We start from the raw sequence: 19,730 nt of genomic DNA, 5'->3' as shown, positions 1-19,730 counted from the left end.
AGTCTGCTCTCCTGAAGCCCAGGGTAGTGAGCTTGCTGTGCACCCTCCTTGCTGCCCTAAGGATCTTGAACTCCACTGCTTCATGGTCACTGCAGCCAAGGCTGCCCTTGAGCTCACATTCCTCACCAGCCCCTCCTTGTTGGTGAGAACATGGTCCAGCAAAGCACCTCTCCTTGTTGGCTCCTCTATCAGTTGGAGAAGGAAGTTATCACAAACACATTCCAGGAACCTCCTGGATTGCTTATGCCCTGCTGTGTTGTTCCTCCAACAAATGTTGGGGTGGTTGAAGTCCCCCATGAGGACCAGGGCTTGCGAACGTGAGGCTATTCCTATCTGTCTACAGCAGGTCTATAGCGGGCCTCATCCACTCGGTCTTCCTGGTCAGAGTGCCTTTAGCAGACCCCCACTATAATGTCACCTGTCCCTGCCCTCCCTTCAATCCTGACCCATAAGCTCTTGGCCAGCTCCTCATCCATCCCCAGGCGGAGCTCCACGCACTCCAGCTGGTCACTGACATAGAGGGCAACACCCCCTCCTGGTCTCCCCTGCCTGTCCTTCCTAAAGAGCCTAAATAATTAGTCATTATTTATTTATTGTTTGCATATTTTTATTGACTATCTTTACTATTACTCTTGTATTATTCTGATCACACGTTTCTCCCACGTTCGCTCAATATATAGTAGTCAACGACAAACTGCTTTTATAATGCCTGAAGGCCTTATTATGGCTCAGCCATCTGTGAATTGTCTTTAAATCAGCACAGAGTTTTAAGCCACTATAAATATAGAATGGTAATTTATATATGGTAAAAAACAGGCAAGATAGAAATTATTTTTAAAAACAACAGAGGACATTGGATACAAAGTTTTTAACTTCTTCTAGACTTAAAAGTTGACTATATTGGTGAGCACAACACTTAATAAAATTTGAATCTTAACCCTGTGCTGCCTTTGCTATATTTTCAATAACCAAGGAATGCAGCAAAGTAATATTGATTTGCCCAAACGATCTCAGAAATAAATCTGCAAATATTTGCCTTAATTTCTGATCACTGATACTAGTATATTACTCTGCAGTACAGCAAAATCAGGATTTATTTGGTGAAATCTCAAAAAGAGTTTCAGAAACTAGTAGATAACTTCTGCTTATTTTGAGATGACAGTTTGAGTGTTTCTAAACAAACTTGTCACAAACTCCTGGAGCTGCTGGGTGGTGAGGAGCCTGTCCTTGAGGTGAGGAAAAGGAAAACCTCATCAATAATCCTTTTAAATGGAGCTTGAGAGCCAAAGTTATGGCTACATACAGGAACACTATAGTGTATGAGAAGTGCAGTGGGCAGAGGTAAAAATGGGCCAATAAATTTTATTGTTATGGTGAAACAGTCCTTTACTAAGGATAAAGTTTTTGTCTCCATTGCCTGCAATATGCAGTAAGCTTGCAAAGTAATATTTTTGTGCTGTGACTAGCATGCAACCCATCCCAAATCATAAATAACTTATGTTGGCAGCGTTGTCCCCGGAGACTCCACTGAAGTAAGTGAAGCTAGTTATATTTATTCAGGCCCATCACAGTAGAGGTGACACTTGATGAAAGGAGAAATCCTTTCCTGGAGCAAAACTAAACACCATTTACCTCACTGTTGATGGCGTAGAGATGCATTATCTCTGCAGTGGCTTCCACAGAGTCAACCACGGAAGAACTAAAAATACCACCCCCAAATAAACCATATTAAACAGCTCTCTAGTCAAAGTATTTTAATTATGGCCAACATGTGGACTGTATTTTGATTGATAGCCCTTTTATCCCTTTACAGAAGCAGTTTCTGACAGGCATACCCCTTGCAAGTGGCTAGTACTAATTTACTTGGCCTCACATGCCTTCAAGTTGAGCCAGCTCATGCCAGGAAACAACCTTCTGGAAGCCAGCACTGTAACCAATTTTCCTCTGGCTTCTCTCTAAACTTGGCAATGCTGTGATTTATCCTGGCTTGTCTCAGTTGTTGATCCTTATCTGAGGTCACACACAATTTTACTGACTGCCATTGACATCGCAGGGTCATAGGCAATACAATTTTCTCTTCTGACTCTCCTTCCAAAAATGTTTCTTGTCCAACTAGTAGTATAGTTAGTAGCAGTTAGAAAACACTTGAGCAGGAATATGAGGTTTCCAGTTCATGGTTCAGTGCAGGAACATTCAACATATTTATGGGGTAAAGAACAACCACTGACAGGAGCCCTGTTGTCTTGAGCAAAAAGCCAGCTAGTCCTACCCTCGTGACTTCTGCCACTGTGACAAGAAAAAATGGTACATTTTACAGTACATTAGTCTTGAAGTTACTAAAAAATAAACATCAGTATTCAGTTTGCTTTGCTAAAATGTTAGCTGAACGCTTTTCACTCCTTCTTAGCAAGCTTTGTGTGACGTAGAGGGAAAAGTAGAGAAATATTGTTTTATGTTTATTCTTTTTCATCGGAAGTATCCTACGGCAGACACACAGCCTGGAGAATGGAGCAGAGACTAGCACTGGCAGGGAGCCTTATGCCTCTCTCAGCCATATGTCAAAAAAATTTCGTAGGCTTTAACTTTCCTCTTTCCTCCTGTAACTGTATTCTCCATGAAAGTCTTAGCACAGCAAAACTGTTTTTTTTTTTCTGGAGAGGCAGGAAGTGTAAATGAGAGGAGAAGGTGCTGTGTGATGAGGCAACCAGGAAAAAGCAAGGAAAAGAGGCAGTAGATGAAAGATGGTGAGAAGAACTGGAGGTGTAAGTCACAAATTGGTTATCGTTTACTTTCAGATCACAGATGTGACCTCTAATGCTTGCAAGCTATATGTCTCACCAACATATTCTGTAATAGTTATTCTCAGAACATCAGACCTATTGACACAGAGACTGTGAAGACATATACTGTCATTAATGGTCATCTGTCTGGTGGTAGCAAAGTTGCACCTTCTTGGAGAAAGAATCACTGATTATTATTATTTTTTTTTTTTACCTTAGAAAAGGCAATTTTAAGTTCACCTAGCATCAGGACAGGAACACAGATATTTTACAGCTCTCAGTTCTCCACTCCCCAAATGTCAGTACAACCACAATACTGATGCAAAACCCCTTTATTTTCCTTGCCCCATAAAATATTGTGGGAAAGCAGGGAATATCAGCATTGCTTTGCTACATCAGGAATCCTCACTGACACTTCAGTCTCCTAATGGCTCCCAACCCTCATTCTGACGATGCTGAATGAATAACAAACTGCTGTAATTCAACATCCCCACCATTTGGGTACAGTCTCATTAAGTTTGGGAACTGGACGGTAAGTACACTCCCCAACAACTATAAACATGGACATAATTTATTTAAGTCCTATGTTGATGTGTGTTACAGCTTGTCTTTTCCTCTTACAAAAACCAAACCAAAGCAAAATTATAGCATTACAGCATTTGCTAATCTATTAAAAGTGATCCATCTTAGCATACATGACTGATTTAATGTATGCTCCTAGCACTTTATAATTCCCCCTGATACCAGGGGAAAGATTAAAGAAGTCTGCCCAGAGAACTATCAGTAGCATTGGAGGCAATCCTATAATTTTGTCTGCAAGGATTAAAGTACTGCTGGGGTCCAGCCATCGAGAAAGTCTTGAACCCTGTGATAGTCTGATGCTGACTTTCAGATGCTTCTCAGTGCCGAAGCTGAAAGGAGGGAGGAATTAGTGCGGTATCGCATCTGCTCCCTGCTCATTGCCACAGCACTCCAGTACACCCACCAAAGACCCGAACAACTCGCTAAAGCTCATGGATAAGCTAAACCCAGAAGAAAGCTAAACAACATCATCTGCCAGTATCCTGGATCCCTCTCAGGCATAGAAAGCGGCACTGTGGTGGCCCGCTTCCCCCTGAGCCAGTAATGCTGGGGAACAGCAGTGGAGACACACTGATGCAAGGGCTGCTGTACTTTGGAGGAAGCATAAAACCAATGTCCTCAGCTTTTGTGGTGATGAAAGATCCCCTGGGACTTTCCCAAAAGGATTGTAATGCCTTACAGCCCCATCCGACTCTCATTAAACTAAATGGAAAGAACCTCAATCACTTCTGTGGAAATTGGATGTTTGCAGGGTTGGCCCAAATCCCAAGTGAGGTAATTACATTCTTCCAATGGCTTCCATTGGAAAATTTCAGTCCCCCCCCATCCCAAATGATCTCGAAGTAGCACTCTACTGATCATTTAAACTAAACAACTGCCCTAAATGCAGTCTTTTTTTGACAACAGTGATGAAAATGTGTGTTGCAATAGTAAGCCATGTGACAAAAGAGGGCACAACTCTCCGCAAGCAGCCTACTAAAATGAAATGGAAGGTAAAAAAATTACACTGATATTTATGAAGGTCTGAAAAGAAATTTGCTACTGCCACTATATGTGTGTGTGGTACATGTCTCTAAAATTACATCACTTGTAGAGTTACAAAATTTTAAAATAACCATAGCTAAAGTAAAATTAATTTACATTAAAATATGAATTAATGTAGCAGTTCATCAGGTAAATCGCAGCATGTATTAGAAATGCAAGTGTTTACAGTCTTGATCCTCCAAACCACTTGTGTGTAACAAATTTAATTTGATGCACTATTCAGGAGCTTAAAGGTTAGTACACATTTAAATACCTTACTGGATTAAACCTCTTGAAATTCTAAAATCTGCCGTGTATCATTTCAGTACCTGCATACCCATGTTATACTTGCATGGCTATATCAAGTAAGAAAGTACTTTTATTGCCTTTTAGGTTATTTACAAGAGTGGTGTAGGTCAGTTAAGAAAAGGACTTGAAAACAAGAAAAAACTTGTTCACCAATTTGCACTCATCCTGCACTGCAGGGTTCAGCTGGTGTCACTATGCCATCAGAGATTTGGTATCACAAATTATTTTACCTAATGTGGACACAATTTAGGGGATTGGTTGGTTGTTTTAAAGAGGATATATTTTCTGTTCCTTTTCTACCAGGAATTACCAGGATAAATACTCAGTTCAACAGAATAAAAATGCTTCTTGTCATTATCATTACAAAATTATAGCTAGTTTTCTTATTCTACATGGCAGTGAGAAGCAGTAGTGATGTTGGACAGATCCATGCACTTTGCAGAATCAAAGTCCAGCTGTCAGTAGGTTCCTGACAAAAGAGCTGTTGCAAATCAAGGATGTTGCACAGTTTAAACACTTCAGTTAATGCATTAACTGAACAGAAAAAAGATTTTTGTAAACAGTTTCCCTCTTCCATTTTGCCTCTTCCTACACACCTACAATTATGTCAAGAAAAGCAGTGTGAATAAGTATTTTTGTACCTTACGATCACTGTTACAAATGCATGACTGTTTCAGAATAGTCAAGTAAATTTTGACATCTTTTCATGCTATGTTATCTTCATTAACGATATGCCCTGAGTTCAGGTAACATTAAACTTTCTTGTTTGTCCACCCCCCATACTATTTTCTGTCATCTTGGCCACCTTGCTGTCCTAGGACTTAAAACTCATCAATAAATATTTCATGAGGCAAGAGAGTTTAGAAATTGGTATTCTGGAACAGTTTCCTATAAAGTGATTACCATCACTGAGTTGTAATCTAAAATGCTACGCTAGACTGAAATTTATGAATAGTAAGCTTGCCTTATCTTCCTCTGTCCTCCTTCCCTTGCCCGTGCTGCAAGTAAATCTGCACCCATGGCATATTACAAACAAATAACTGACTCCAGGGCTGAGACCTGAAATGCTATATTCCAGCTTAAAGCACGTGTTTGCTGAAAATTGGGTAGTGAGGTCTTACAAAACATGATAAAATAGCTGGCTTTGGAGGAGGAGTGAGCTTTGAAAACTAAAGAAGAAACAAGTCTGAATGTTAGGTTAGCAACTATATTGCTTGTGCCAATTTTTTCCTGTGAGTTCCGGCTAGGAGAAAAGTGTTAATAAATACATAAATGAAATAACACAGAAGGAAAGTAGAAAATTCAGTGAACTCTGGCAAGAAAGGACCATAAGAGTATCTGTAAGAAAGGTATAAAAATTATTATCAACATTGTTGACTACGTGAAGAATGTATTACCTCTCTATAAACTGTTTTCATTTAAAAAATAATCTGATGCCTGTCCTAGCCCTGGAGGTTTCCTCCCCATTGGGGTAGAGCCATACAGGGGATGGTCCTGACACAGCTCTAGGTGGAGAAAGCTTCTCACATGGAAATGACTTTCAATCCTGTTGGCAGCTCACCAGCTTTAGGATACTCCTCCTCCCTTCCTCTTCAAGGAACTGCCATCCCTATTCCGCTGTGTCAAACGAAGGGTTTGTGTGGCTACTTCAAACTGACAACACGGGAGCTGCCATGCCAAAGGTTGAGGAATATCATCCAGGCTGCAGCCTAAAATACCCGAGTTCCTGGTCTTCCTGAGACTAAAGGAAATCAAGGGATCAAGCTGGAAAACTAACTTGGATCGGCCTTTCCTGCAGGAAAAGCTAGCAAAGAAATGCAGGATTCATGGGGTCATAGTCTGTAGCCCAGTGTGGGACATTTGTTTAATAAGAGTAAGGAGCTGTAAATAGCCAGTGATATTTGCTTATTTTGTACAATGGCATTTCACAGCAAAACGCATATGCTGTCCTTCAGTCAGCTCTCTGGTCCAGTGAGTTCCCTTGCTCTTCATCAGATTGTACACTGACAGAAGAGAGTGAAACAATCGCTGTCCAAGTGAGAGAAATCAGGTCTCGAAGTCCAGGGAAAGTGTTTTCAGACTGTGAATCTCTCTGTTATAAGGGCCTAACCTAGGGCTCTTCCTAGATATCACAGGCTGTGAGACCGGTACCATTTCAGACACATCTCCCTCCAGTTTTTCCTTCTGCATAAACCCGGGCCTCCTGTTTCTGTGTCATTCTGAAGAGAACCAAGGCATTTAACTCCAATTTGTGAATTTGACTCCCAGAGCCTCGTTCCTAAAAGCTAAGTGTAGAAACCCTGAGCACTTCTAGAGCTCCCTTTTAGATGTGGGTTGAAATGCCTTTCCCATCTGAAAGGACAAACCTCATCTTTCATTTTGGCGGCTCTCACTGCAATAGGGAAACAGTGCCAGCTACAGTACTGAAACATGCCCCCAGATGATATAGGGGCTGTGAGCAAATTAGGCAGCTCTTGCTGAAGTTGATAATTAAGATTAGATTCAGATTCAGAAACCTGCACAGGAGTAGGCAGATGGCTCGCTCAGCTGCCAGCTGGAACTCCGCCTTCACGAGGCAGTCATTCAAGTTCAGCAGCACAGCTTCCTTCTGTGGAGTCAGAGCAAAGTCTACCCATACCAAGATCCTTCTGAAGATTTGAGGCCACCTCCACAGCTCTTGCAGACTGGCTGTGTGTTCTGGAAGCAGTAGAGATTTTCAGGTCTAGACCAGTTCAAGATCTCGCTTGAAATACAAGCCAAGACTAAAAAGATAAAAGGAATGCAAGAAAGGATGCTATAAGACCTACAGCATTCCTGAAAGCTCCTGTTGGTGGTCAGTGGCTTAGTATTTCAGCCACCTTGGCAATCTGGCATTGATGACCAGGTATCTTAAACACTTCATATATCAATAAAGGAATTCTTGTCTCTTTAAAAAAGTTTAAATACTTTAAAAAACATATGTCAACCAAAATAAAGAGGGTATTATGTATTTATAATCCCTCAGGGAAGACTTTAGTTTGGATAATTCTCAGCAGCAAACTTATCCAGTCCTAAGTAGAATAGTTAACAATAACAACAAAGAATGACATTCTGTTCTTCAGCTGTGCCAACTTACAACAGTGCCTCAGAATAACAGAGGCTTCATTATCTACTCTTGGTTTTTATAAAAATGCAAGAGAATATCTTCTAGATATGCCACAGTGCCTAGGCACAAGTAGCTGAGATAGGGATGGAATATCAAACTTAACAGTAATTCCTATATTTTCCATTGCCCATTTATACTATACTTTTTAAAAGCAAATCTATTAACCACAGTCGCAAGTGCTTTTTTTTATTTTATGCAGTATGCTGCTGAGAATCAATCTTTAAATGTATTCTCAATTTTAAGTTCAGAACAATTGTTCCATGAAGTCTCATTTTCAGAGCAAGATTACAAACTGAATTATAATAGATAATGGGTAATTTCTGTAGATACTTCAGCTGCAGGTAAGTTGAAAAAGACTAGCAAAGATTGTGTTTACTTTATGCATGTAAACATCATTTCAGTGCACCTTCCCTCACACAAAGTAATGAAATTTTAAGATACATTCCCAGTACTGAAAGGAAGCCAGCAACTATGTTCAGTTTTCTGCTTGTAAATTGAATTCTCTACTCAATTTATAAGGCACTGGCACAACTTGACATATCTATAGTTCAATAAAATACCTACCAGAGTTGTTGTAACATATAAAATAATAATCACAGTGATGTGCTAGAGGACACCCTTGGGGGTACTCTGGCACCCCTTGTTAAAACCCTGTCACCAAACCAAAGGTAGGTGCTCAGCCCTGTTTCTGCTATAGATGAATTTCATCCCCATCTCTGTAAAAGTTAATCTGAACGGGTTTTTTTTGTTTTTATATATTTTGCTGAAATGTTCTGAGCATCATGTATTTTACAGAAGAACTTGCTGCTCCTTCCCCTTCTTTCAGATTATACAACTCAAACCCAACTGCTGTTTCTGAAAACGATGTTTCAGACACATGTAATCCATAATGTATAATTCTGTTTGACACTGAGGTTGCACGCCCAGTGTGCTTCTGGCTAAGAGACAGTATTTCCTTTTGGACGGGACGGTACGTTCTCCAGGTGCCGCAGAAGAGGACGTGAGTTTAGCATGTGACAGGCTTCCCCTGTGCTGGGGATGGAGGGTGCTGCAGCTGGTGCTCTGGTTCAAGTTGTAGGAGTCCGCTCTTCTGATTTCTCCTTTCCTCCTCGGCTTGTCCAAGGAGCCAAAATAATGGCCAGCATAGGAACAGAGTCCTCCCTCAGACCTAAGTGTGTCAAATGCACGGGTCGAGCTTGCTTTGATCGGAGGAGATGCGTAACCTCCTGGCAAGCGCGTGTGCTTGCCGGTGCTGGATCCAGCTACGGTCTGCAGCAGCACTTTTGGGTCATGCCAGAGCAGCTCGTACTTCTAACAGCCTGAGGGTCCTAGCTCAGTCCTGTATGAGGATCAAACTGGCAGCTGTCACAGATCCAAACGTTTAAGTACAGGACGTGTTAAGGGGAACCTATCAGAAGGCATATGAAAATAACTCATGGATTGTAAAAATTCTCTTAATGACAGAATCAATCATTAAAATATCAACAGCGTGTAATTCAGTAGGATCTCAGACCACACGCTATTCCTTCCAGACAAGGATTTTCATCCATCTTCTGCTTCATGAGTTTTCATTTCCATTCTTCCACCCCTCAGTATCTATTTAGATACTTTGGATTTAAAAGCTGTATTTTCAGGACTCCTAATTTCAAGCATTCAAAATATGCTGGACCCCAAAAAACAACGAAGGTATTTTCATATTATAAGTTTATAAAATAACAGTTGAATTGTTTTTCTTTGTCTCACGATTTTTATGTCTTCTGGATGTGTGTGGGTAGTATTTTCAAGATTTCCCTACTAGCAGGCGATCTAGAAACTTTTATTTAATGAAAAAAATAATGCTGAAGTTCTCATGTAATCACTGAACTCTGGGACTGTGGGGTTCAGGGAGAAAAAAAAGTAACCTGAAATTTGCATTTAAATTGCTATATTTAGAAATAATGATTTTCCCTCCTCTATTATTGTACTGTAATAGCTCTTTCTTGTACTTGTTCTGTGTTCCAAAATAAATCTTTATTTCTGATTTCTCCTGTTTCTTCCCCAATGTGAAGCTGCATGTATTTGTTTGGCATGAGCAACTGCCAATGATTCGATGACAGGAAGGGAAACAAGAAGACTTGAATTTATGCCTTCCCACTTCCTCCAGCACTGTTCTTCGGACTTTCCCGAACATCAAGAAACTTCTTTCTTTATTCTCCTCTAAATCTCTCCTTACAAGTCCTGTTTGCCAGGATACCTAAATAGAGCTTGCCAATGTCAGACTGCTCCTAAGCTGAGATCACTGCTTATTGTATTGACAAATATATGCGTGTACATATATACACGAACATACATACACACAGTCCTCATTTTCTGCAGGCAGGCAGCTATTACTTGCCTTATATTTAGACAGTAAGGTCTCTGAAGCAGAGACTAAATCTTTTTCTGGGTAACCTAAGAAGATCTTAGGCAATGACTAACATGGGTATGTGCCATAGAAATATAAATAATAGCTATTGCTGAGAATTTTTTTTAATCACTTTTATTGTGATTTTACGGTATTTATCTGTCTCTATTAATCCAGTTTTGAAATCTGAAATCATTCTATTATCAGCATTTTGCTTCCTTTTTATGAACTTAGAAAAGAATGTGCCCTCTCCTCCCTGTGCCAGTGACACCTGTACTCCAGGAACCATTAGGAGAAGCAGTGAAATGAACAGCCTGAATTTATTTTCTGCAAATGATCAAGCTGGCAGCTCCATAAAAATTAAGTTTCAGAAAGACCCCATGCACAAAATCTTCAGTTTTCTAATAATGGACAAAATTCAGTAATATCTCCTTGATAATCTTCATGCCAAATAAGAATGAAAAATTAAGAAATGAACTCTACTGCCAGTTACAGAGGGTAATAAGAACTCTTAATACAACCTCAGCTGGTCAGTCAAGGAAGGCAGAAGGACAGAACAGCAGAGACCAGCAGGGAGAAAGAAATTATGAGGTGTGTCCAGGATGACTGCTGAATGCTGAAACTTTAACTTAAATGGCTAAACACATAAATCCAGAATTATTTTATTTGCTAATTTACCCAAATATAGCTATAACTCTGTACTTCAGCTTCTAAGCTATTATTTAGAATTAAAACTGACCTGGGTCTTACAGTTATTTTTACATTTTTTACTACAGTTTCCTCTGCAGCCTCCAGTCCCATTTTGTTTTGACAGTTATTCACTAAGCCAAGGAGAGGGAAAAAAACCTTTCTCTGAATATGCGCAAACAGACTGTGAAACAAGTCTGCACAGAACATCGGGTTTTAGCCTGAATCATCACACAGGTTTGAGCTCCTGGTTTGAGGGATTATCAGTCAGTTGTACACAATGAATCAAATTTAGGGGTTTTGAGCACCAGCTACTGAGGCTAAATGGAGTTGCAAGCCAGCCGAACATTTCAGAATAAGGTTGGTATAGAAATGTAACTTTTTATCCAATTACAATGTAAGACAGCAAAAAGCATTAGAAATATGCAATAACTTCCCATTAAAGAGGTAATGATAGTATCCTGGATTCAATGCATTCAGCTATTACAGCTATTCAAGATGATACCAGAAGCATTAACAGCGTATCATTATTCAGTCAGATGTATGCTGGAGTGTTATTGGATTTGTGCTGTTTTATTTACCTTGTTGGCAGAACGAGATCTTCTGTTCATATAGGAATGTGCTCTTAGGAAACACATCAAAATCACTTTCCTTTTACAAAGATGCTTATTAAGTAAACTAATGCTGTATGGTTAGTATCAGTATCTTGACATGTAAAGCCTCCACCCAAAAGCTGTTGCTGTCTTGCAATTCCATAGTTTTGCTAGAACTCGCTTACTGTCAATGCATGGCAGATATTTTCCTAGCCTGTAGACAAAGGCCCAGATGGAAGAGCAGCGAGAGGGAGGAAGGAAAGAATCAGTATGTCTTATCAAGTCCTCTAATGCAATTTTGTTTTCAGAAGTGTAAGTGCCATTTTATCTGCTTTGTTTTATCCCCTTCTTCAGTGTTGGAATTCCTACATTTAAAACACGAAGTGTAAAAGCAGAGATGGTACCTTTTTCCCCCTTCTGGTAAACAGCTTAAAAATTCTGCAGATTAAAGATAAATTGGGATAGAAAGTATAAGAACCAATTAAGATAGAGTGACTTTTATACACAGTGCAGTTATGGAAAAACAACTGTACTGTGATTATGCAAATCAGCCACTCACAACCAAAATGCAGGCATTTACATAACGGAGAAAAAAATTCTTCACAGTTATGCCTCAGTAACCTTACAGGATTCTTGCACTTTAATTGTATGACTCATTGTAATAAAATGATCCCACTTGCTTTATCCAGAGTGAAATATATGTTAAGACATCACCATTCTGAATGATTTGTGTGCTTTTGGAAGCCTACACTCTCCTGCCACAAAATGTGGAGTATGTTCTACTTTAAAGAGATAAAAATCCATGAAAAAAACAGAATTTCTGCTTGTATCAATCAAAACTTTAACTGGGTTTACATACTGCATCACTGCTCTTGAAATAAATGTATATTAATACAAATGGGACCTCCCTTCTTCTTGGAACTTTTATATCCTCATTCTATTAAATTCATCCATTTTTGACAAAATAAGACTTCTCTGGTGCATATATTACAGGAGGAAACATCAGTATAATTTAAATTGCACGGACCCTATCTTGCAGTTCTGCAAAGTGAAATCTTAATGGGAATCCTGATATTTTTAGTTAGTTAAGTATGTCTAGACTATTTAACTTGTGGCTTCTATGTATTCTACAAAACATATTCTTTTAAAAAGATGACTGTTCTATTATAAGCCATATGGAAAGAACAGTATTTATTCAGCTGCATGTAGTTTGCTGTACCTTTATTTTTGTCATCATGTATTCCACTATTTGAATGTTGGGTTTTTTTATATAAGCATGACTTGATATTATGTAATTTCTATGAAAAAACAGAAAGAGAAGACTATAGATAAATTAGCCCCTACTACAGCTCAGCTTTTTTATCACTCAAACCAAGTTGATTGCAGGTGAACTTTTTCACAATATGGGTATATTCTATCCTATTATACATCCATTAAATCATGATGGCTTATTTTCCATCTGCAGACATCTTAGGCACAGGCAACTAAACCATTTAATTATTTCTCTCTTGCACATAGACTACAGAGCACTGAAAAAAAAAAATCCTCTCGCAGTAACTACTGAGCTTTCAAATGCCTGAAAGCTTTCAAATGACTTTCAAACTACTGAGCTTTGCATGACTGCCATGTGTTAAGACTAGGGGTCAGGTCTTCAGTTTGAATCTACCAGAGGAGAAACCTGGTCCATGGTCTTGGAAGTGTTCTTAGACCCAAGCATCTGTGCTGTCCCAATAGGGCCCGTTCACCATATACATTCTCTCTTGCACAGCAAGAAATTCCCAGAAAGGCACTATAAAAATGATTTGGTTGGAACAAATTTACATTCTGCTCTGTTTTAAGAGTGATTTTCAAAACATTTGCAACCAGCTGTAAGAGGTAAGGTCTGACAACTTTTCTACCACAATTAAACCCTCAGCTTTGTAATAGGCTAACACCACCTTGCTGACAACTCCCTATGGACATAAACTAAATGCATACAGACCTGTCAATTACAGTCCATTCACATAGGATTTGTTATTGGGGAAAATGGGAAAAACAAAAGTTATTTGTGATATAAAATGCTCCAACATGTCAATGGCACTATTCCATATTTAAATTTTTTTTAAAAACCCCCACACCCAAGCCCTTTGTAGCATAATGAACATTCAACTTTCTTCTTGAAATGGCAAAATTAAAAAAGCCTAAATAAACACAGCAGAATGTCATGTTAAACAGTTCCAGTATTTGATGGAGATGCTGGGAAGATCCAGTCACATCTGCAGCCTCTAGAAGCAGAGCAGACAATTGGCATGGGATCTGTGACTATCCCAGGTTCGTTTCTCCACTCCACCTCAAAATTACTGCCTGATCTTGGATAAGAGTCCAGATTTCTAAAATGGGGGCAATATGTTCTGGTCTCACTATCAGCATAAGATACCATATTTTATAGATACTCTAATGTGTTTCATAATAACTAAGACTTGTCTTACGGCCTAGTACACTTTTCTCAGTAAGCATTTTCACCATGTAATAGTAGGTACTTTTTAATTTTTTATTCAGTCCTATCTGGAAAGATTGTCCAGATTGGACTTGTTTTAAAAAACTATGCAGCAGTGCATTCAAAGTTCCTCTCTATCTACAGACCTTTTCCTAGACCTACCAATTACAGAGTTCCTCATCTTGGAAACCATTCACGCCTCTGCTATGCTAAAATCAAAGTTTAAAAATAAAAGAATATCTACATAAAAGTGTCATCTACCTCATTTACCTAGCATGGTGAGATAAAAATTAAAAGACAAATGTTTCAAATGCTGACTGTTTCTCCTTCAATGTCTTGTCTTTTCTTTTTTCCTCTCTTTTTTTTCTTCTTGTAGTTCTGTTTTTCCCATGATATCATCAGGCAATTTAATTTCAGTATGGTCTGCACTGGACTGTGCAGATTACCAAACTAATGACATACGGACTTCTTACCACTGTAACACCTCTATTCTTGCAAGTGAGAATTTCGAGTGACAGAGCAAAGCTGTTTGCTATCAATTTTTCAAAAACTGCATCTGCCAGATTGCCAAGATCCATTTCAGAGATAAAAAATCGATTAATATTCTAATTTGTTATCTGTCTTTATCAGTCACACAACATTTCTTTATGCAAATGATAACCTTCTAAAAATGAAAACTCTTACACATGTTAAAATACTTCCCTGAAAATATTTTACATTTATTCATTCTTCTAAAATAAAAATTATTAAAGACTGAATGACTTTGTAATGCCTGCTATTAAAACACTCATACACACACAGCCTTCACCTTCATGTCTACAAAAGTGCCAAAACTATCTGTTTGTATCATCAGGTAATTTTTCTCTCAGTAACAAAAAGGACTTTTTCTTTATTACATGAAACAACTTTGACACTGTTGAATTTGTTGTATATTTAATACCAGTGTATGCATACTAAAACATACCAAACAGGTTCAAGAACCCTAGCATTATGATAAACAACAGCAAAAAGCCAATGCTTTTTATTTTTTTTACAAATGTGAACAAATTGAGACCTCAACTTTGAGTCAACACTTTCTAGCACAGACCAGAAGAACCCTGCTGACTTCAACCCTACTGACTTCACAGAAATATACATTGGTACTTTTAACGTATTCTGCATAGGTACAGGAACTCACCACAAACAACGTTCAATGGCTGATCTAACAGAATTACTGAGTGGGAAAAGCAAGGCTATCTTCACACATTACTGATGTATTACAGCTATTTTCTTTTTAAAAAGCTCTTTTCCCATTTTTTCTATATTTTCTAATCCCCAAAGATACACAGTTTCCTTATTTTCTGCATATTTATGAGTTTTGGCCAAATTCTGCTTTAAAGTAGTATGCCCACACACATTTGTCATAAACACGAAACCCTAACTGTTACTGGTAGGAAATATTTTGCTTATTGGTCCCATGGCCACCGTGAAGTTCTGCCATTCCAGTTTTGATGATTCAGCAATAATTCATCAGTAAAAATTACCAAGACAATCTGTCATCTCAGGAATAGACTCAAATTGCATGAGTTCAGCCCTGTTTTTTCTACTCCAATTAATTTTGAGAAGCTTACTAAACCAGGTTTATCTTGTGATTTTTCTCGTTTTGACTAGAAAGCATTTAGTATGCTGTCTAAATAAATGACAAAGAAGAAAATGTCAAGTTAAATCTAATCTGCCAAAAGAAGCTTTATAATCAATCAAGATTTACTTACATGGAATTTTGTTCAGTTCATTCATGAACTTCTCTTTTAACTTAGAAAATGCATCTTCTTTTCCTCCCCCTCCTCCGGGACTGGCTGGCTCGGTGACATTACTTGGAGGGGCTGCTGCTACTGTGGTAGCTGGCGGTGCTGCCAGGGCCTCATGATGACTTTCACTCACCATTTTAACCCCTGGGTAAGCTGTTGGAATAAAAAACCCCAAAAGATAATGTTTAAATCATTGAAATGGGTCTCTCATCAATAAAAGACTAAATAGGCACAACATCACTTGGTGCTCATGCTTACTGGGTAAATATGACTGCATCAGCATATTGCTTCATGCTCTTCATAAAATACTTATTAGACAAGAGAGAAAAGTCTTTTGCAGGGTTAATTTCAGCCAGAATAATTTTATTGCTTAGAGTTCTTCTCCAACCATGTTGCATTTTGAATTGCTGAATTTGAAACCTCAAAATTCCTGTAAAACTCTCACGCAGATTTACGTTTTGCCTTTCAACTTTGAAACTATAAGCAAATTGGGTAATAACTGCTCCCCATGTGCAAATTTCACAGTGTATTTACAGAACTATTTTTCTGTGAGAGTTACAGAGGTGTGGATCATAGCCAAAGTTTCTGTATAAAATAAATGAAGCGATAAGGATATAATAAAAACACTTCAAGATTTCTTGTCAAAGTAATAAACTATTGTTTCCTACTTAAGCAAGTTGTATATTAAACGGAAATTGATTTACATCCATTTTTATCTTCACTTATTGAAGGTAATTTTACTTCCAGTTATTTTGTGTGACATTTGCTACTGACAATATTCTCTTAAATTATTCAGATGTCTCATTGGTGTATTCATGAAGCTACGACACCTATAGGGTATCTAAATGCAGCCATACTGAAATATCTGAGAGGCTGTCACAAACATAATCCCACATCAGCATTATTTTTAATTTCATGTTGTTTAACGGGCATTTTGCAAAACCTTTACTTGACCATACATTACAAAGCAAAGAATTTTGGGCCAGTGGGGTGAAGGTGAGATGACATGCACAAAGCAATTTCGATATCACAGGAAGGCTGGCTGAAATGTTTTTATTGGTTTTGAACACATTGTTCTGATTTTCTGCCACATTCTAAATATCACTGATCTGAATAATTATTCTGTTCTTCTTCAGAAAACTAGAGGGAGAAAGGGTTTGAGAGAGAACAAACATTCATTATTGCTCTGAGTGTACAATTGCTCTCAGCCCCAAAAGACATTTGGCCTTTGACCTTTTGCTGAGAAATTTAAACATCACCACAGGAAAAAAGGCAACACATCAAAATTAAAGGGGTATAAGAGCATCTGACTGCATGCAATACGATGAATCATGAGCTTCCCTGCCTTACGTGACTGTTTTCATGGACGTTGCCGAGAGTGCTCAAATCACTAAATCAAGAAGAGAATTGGCTTTTCGTCCTTCACCTTCACTTCTACGAGCCCACAGCCATGAAGACCTGCAGGCGCAGACCTGCCTGCAGGCAGAATGAACCTTTTGAGATCACCCTCGCCATACTTGTCATTAAACAGGGGTTTGCACACAAGTGTAGTCTCGAATAGAAGCCGTTCTCCAACACTAACACTGTCATCCGATGAGAAAGATTTTAACTAAATAGGGGGATAGCCTTGTTCTGAAGAAGCAATTTGGTGGATACTTTGCAGCAATTTTATCAATGCAGCGCTGAACGAAGTAGTATTCCCTGCCTGCCCATCGCTTCTGCCTTTGCCCTCACAGTCTCTAGCCTAATATAAAATCATGTTGATGTTGACACAGAATATATATATGATACAGCTCCATAAATATTTCATAAGAATGCAGTCTTATCTATTTGCCTGTAACAACATGGAAGCAGTTCACTATCTAAAGCAGACCGAAGTCGATGGAAAGATTCCAGTTAATATCCACGAACTTTGGCTCAAGTCCGATGTCTGTGAAGATTTCCCCACTTGCATCCCAAAATAACAATCGGGAAAAACACGTAGTGCATAATTTGGGTAGTATGAAATAACGTGCCAGCTATTCCAGACTAGAAGAGTTTTTCCATATGCTCTGATGAATGCCAAATACTATGAAGCAAAACATGCAGAGACATCAGCTGTAAACATTAGTGCTGTTTTATATTATAGCATTTTGTCAATGAATGTCAGTTAAATCAGAAGAAAAGTTGTATGATATATCATAATTAAATCAAAATTAAATTGCTTAATTATAATATATTGCTTAATTATTTCAGGCCTGGCAGTTGACTATTTTATTTTGTAATGGAAGACACAATTTGCAGTGATGACTTTCAGCTAATTAAAAATTAAGGCAAATGTAATTTATTTGCTTCCAGTTTTGGAGCTATATTTTGAAACCGTATTAGGAGAACAAATTTGAAGCGTTACACTTTCATTTCTTTAAAAGAAGGGAAAAATAACAAAACAGAGTATTCCTCTGAACTCCAGGAACAATCCTCGGTAGAGTCCTAGTGCAGTTGGAGGTCACTGCATCTAATGAGGCATGCACAAATGCTTTGAGACTGGCTACAGAGCCTTTGACCTTTACATGCCAATGACACTATCTTGATATTTTAAATAGGTGTGAAGGGGCTGAAAAAGAATCTTGTCTCAGAAAAAGCTTTCTGCAGTAAAGAATTTTCTGAAGAGCACATGCCCACTTATAGAGATAACATCTGATGGCTTCTATTACTGTAATGCTGCAGCTCTCCACAATAACGGTATAAACACTGTGGTATTATTAGAGACTGTGAGTATTGAATAATTAGATTTAAATTGGCCTTTTACAAAAAAAGATCACTTTAATGCTGCAGTGCATCACTGAAGGTAAAGATCTACAAAATACTAGCAGATTCTCTGCCATTTATGAAATGGTAGTTGCAAGCAAAGATTTCTTATAGGTTAAAAAATGAAATATCATAGAATTCAATTATGATTTCCAGTTCAGTGTTCACTAAAATGATTATAGTGCTAGGTATGAAACACTACATGTTTCATGTGCAACATGCAGTCATAAATAAGAGTACATTTGTAAGTCATAAATAAAAGTACAATTTCATTTACAGGCTTCTATAAAACACAGCATAGACGATATTCCCCGAGCATGCCAATTCTTTGGTATACCACTGCCCGTCCATACTAGTGCCATATAATCATTATAAGACATGTAAAACAAAACAGTGAACAAATACATGTAATACTCTGCAGTAATGCTTGTTGTCTCTATACAGAAGTAGGCAAGTGTTCAGTGAAAATCCAGAGATGATGATTTGAACCCTTGAGGAGGTCAAGGGTTTAAAAGCCTTACTGTTCCCTATGAAAGTCAAAATCTGACAAAAATGAGTATCAGCTCAAACTTCTACAAAATTTCTACATAATTTCCTCTGAAAGTGAAGCATCTGAGTAATACACAAATGAGCTCTGGAGATTCGTAAGAAGCAAGAGATTTCCTTATGGAGGTACAAAGTATTGGCTGACTGCCTTAGTATGCTGGTATGGATCCTGATGGTGAGAGTCCCATTGGAAAGCACCTCTTAAAGGACTAGTAAAGTAGCAACAACTCTTAAGAGAGGAGTAAAGAAGAGGAGTAAGACTCCTGATATAGGTGATTACAGAGCATGGAACAGACTCTGGAAATCAGAGCTGAAAGAATGTGTTCTGAGGGCAACACCCTCTCTTTGCAAACATTCTGGTATATCTAAAGTAAGACGTGGACAACTTGGGGGGACTAATACCCCCTTGGGGGGAAAATTTTACTTGTTTTAAATGTTTTTTTAAAAATAAACTGAATACTCAGAAAATTAATGAGAACACTGTGGGTTGTTCACAGTGATTCACATGAAAGGGGGATTTTCAGGATTTGGAATGCGAGCAAAACTCAGAGTAGTGTATCATCTTATGGCAAATCATGGGGAGATTTATGATAGACTTACCAAAAAACCAAACCAAAACAAAAACAAAAACA

General features: G+C 38.3%; 1 protein-coding gene across 2 annotated transcripts in view; it reads right to left on the bottom strand.

Moving 5' to 3' along the window:
* The window catches only part of SYT1 (synaptotagmin I), a 135,201-nt gene extending 119,285 nt beyond the window's left edge, over nt 1-15,916 (bottom strand). For both annotated transcript variants that reach the window (XM_010561820.1, XM_010561821.1), the window contains exon 1: nt 15,730-15,916. In XM_010561820.1, coding sequence (XP_010560122.1) covers nt 15,730-15,901 — 172 coding nt within the window. In that variant the 5' untranslated portion in view covers nt 15,902-15,916. The remainder of the gene's footprint in view (nt 1-15,729) is intronic.
* Nucleotides 15,917-19,730: the final 3,814 nt, after the last annotated feature.

Source organism: Haliaeetus leucocephalus, unplaced genomic scaffold, assembly GCF_000737465.1.
Source record: "Haliaeetus leucocephalus isolate CR32 unplaced genomic scaffold, Haliaeetus_leucocephalus-4.0 Scaffold151, whole genome shotgun sequence".
Lineage (NCBI taxonomy): Eukaryota > Metazoa > Chordata > Aves > Accipitriformes > Accipitridae > Haliaeetus > Haliaeetus leucocephalus.
This window is presented reverse-complemented; position numbering and strand designations above follow the sequence as displayed.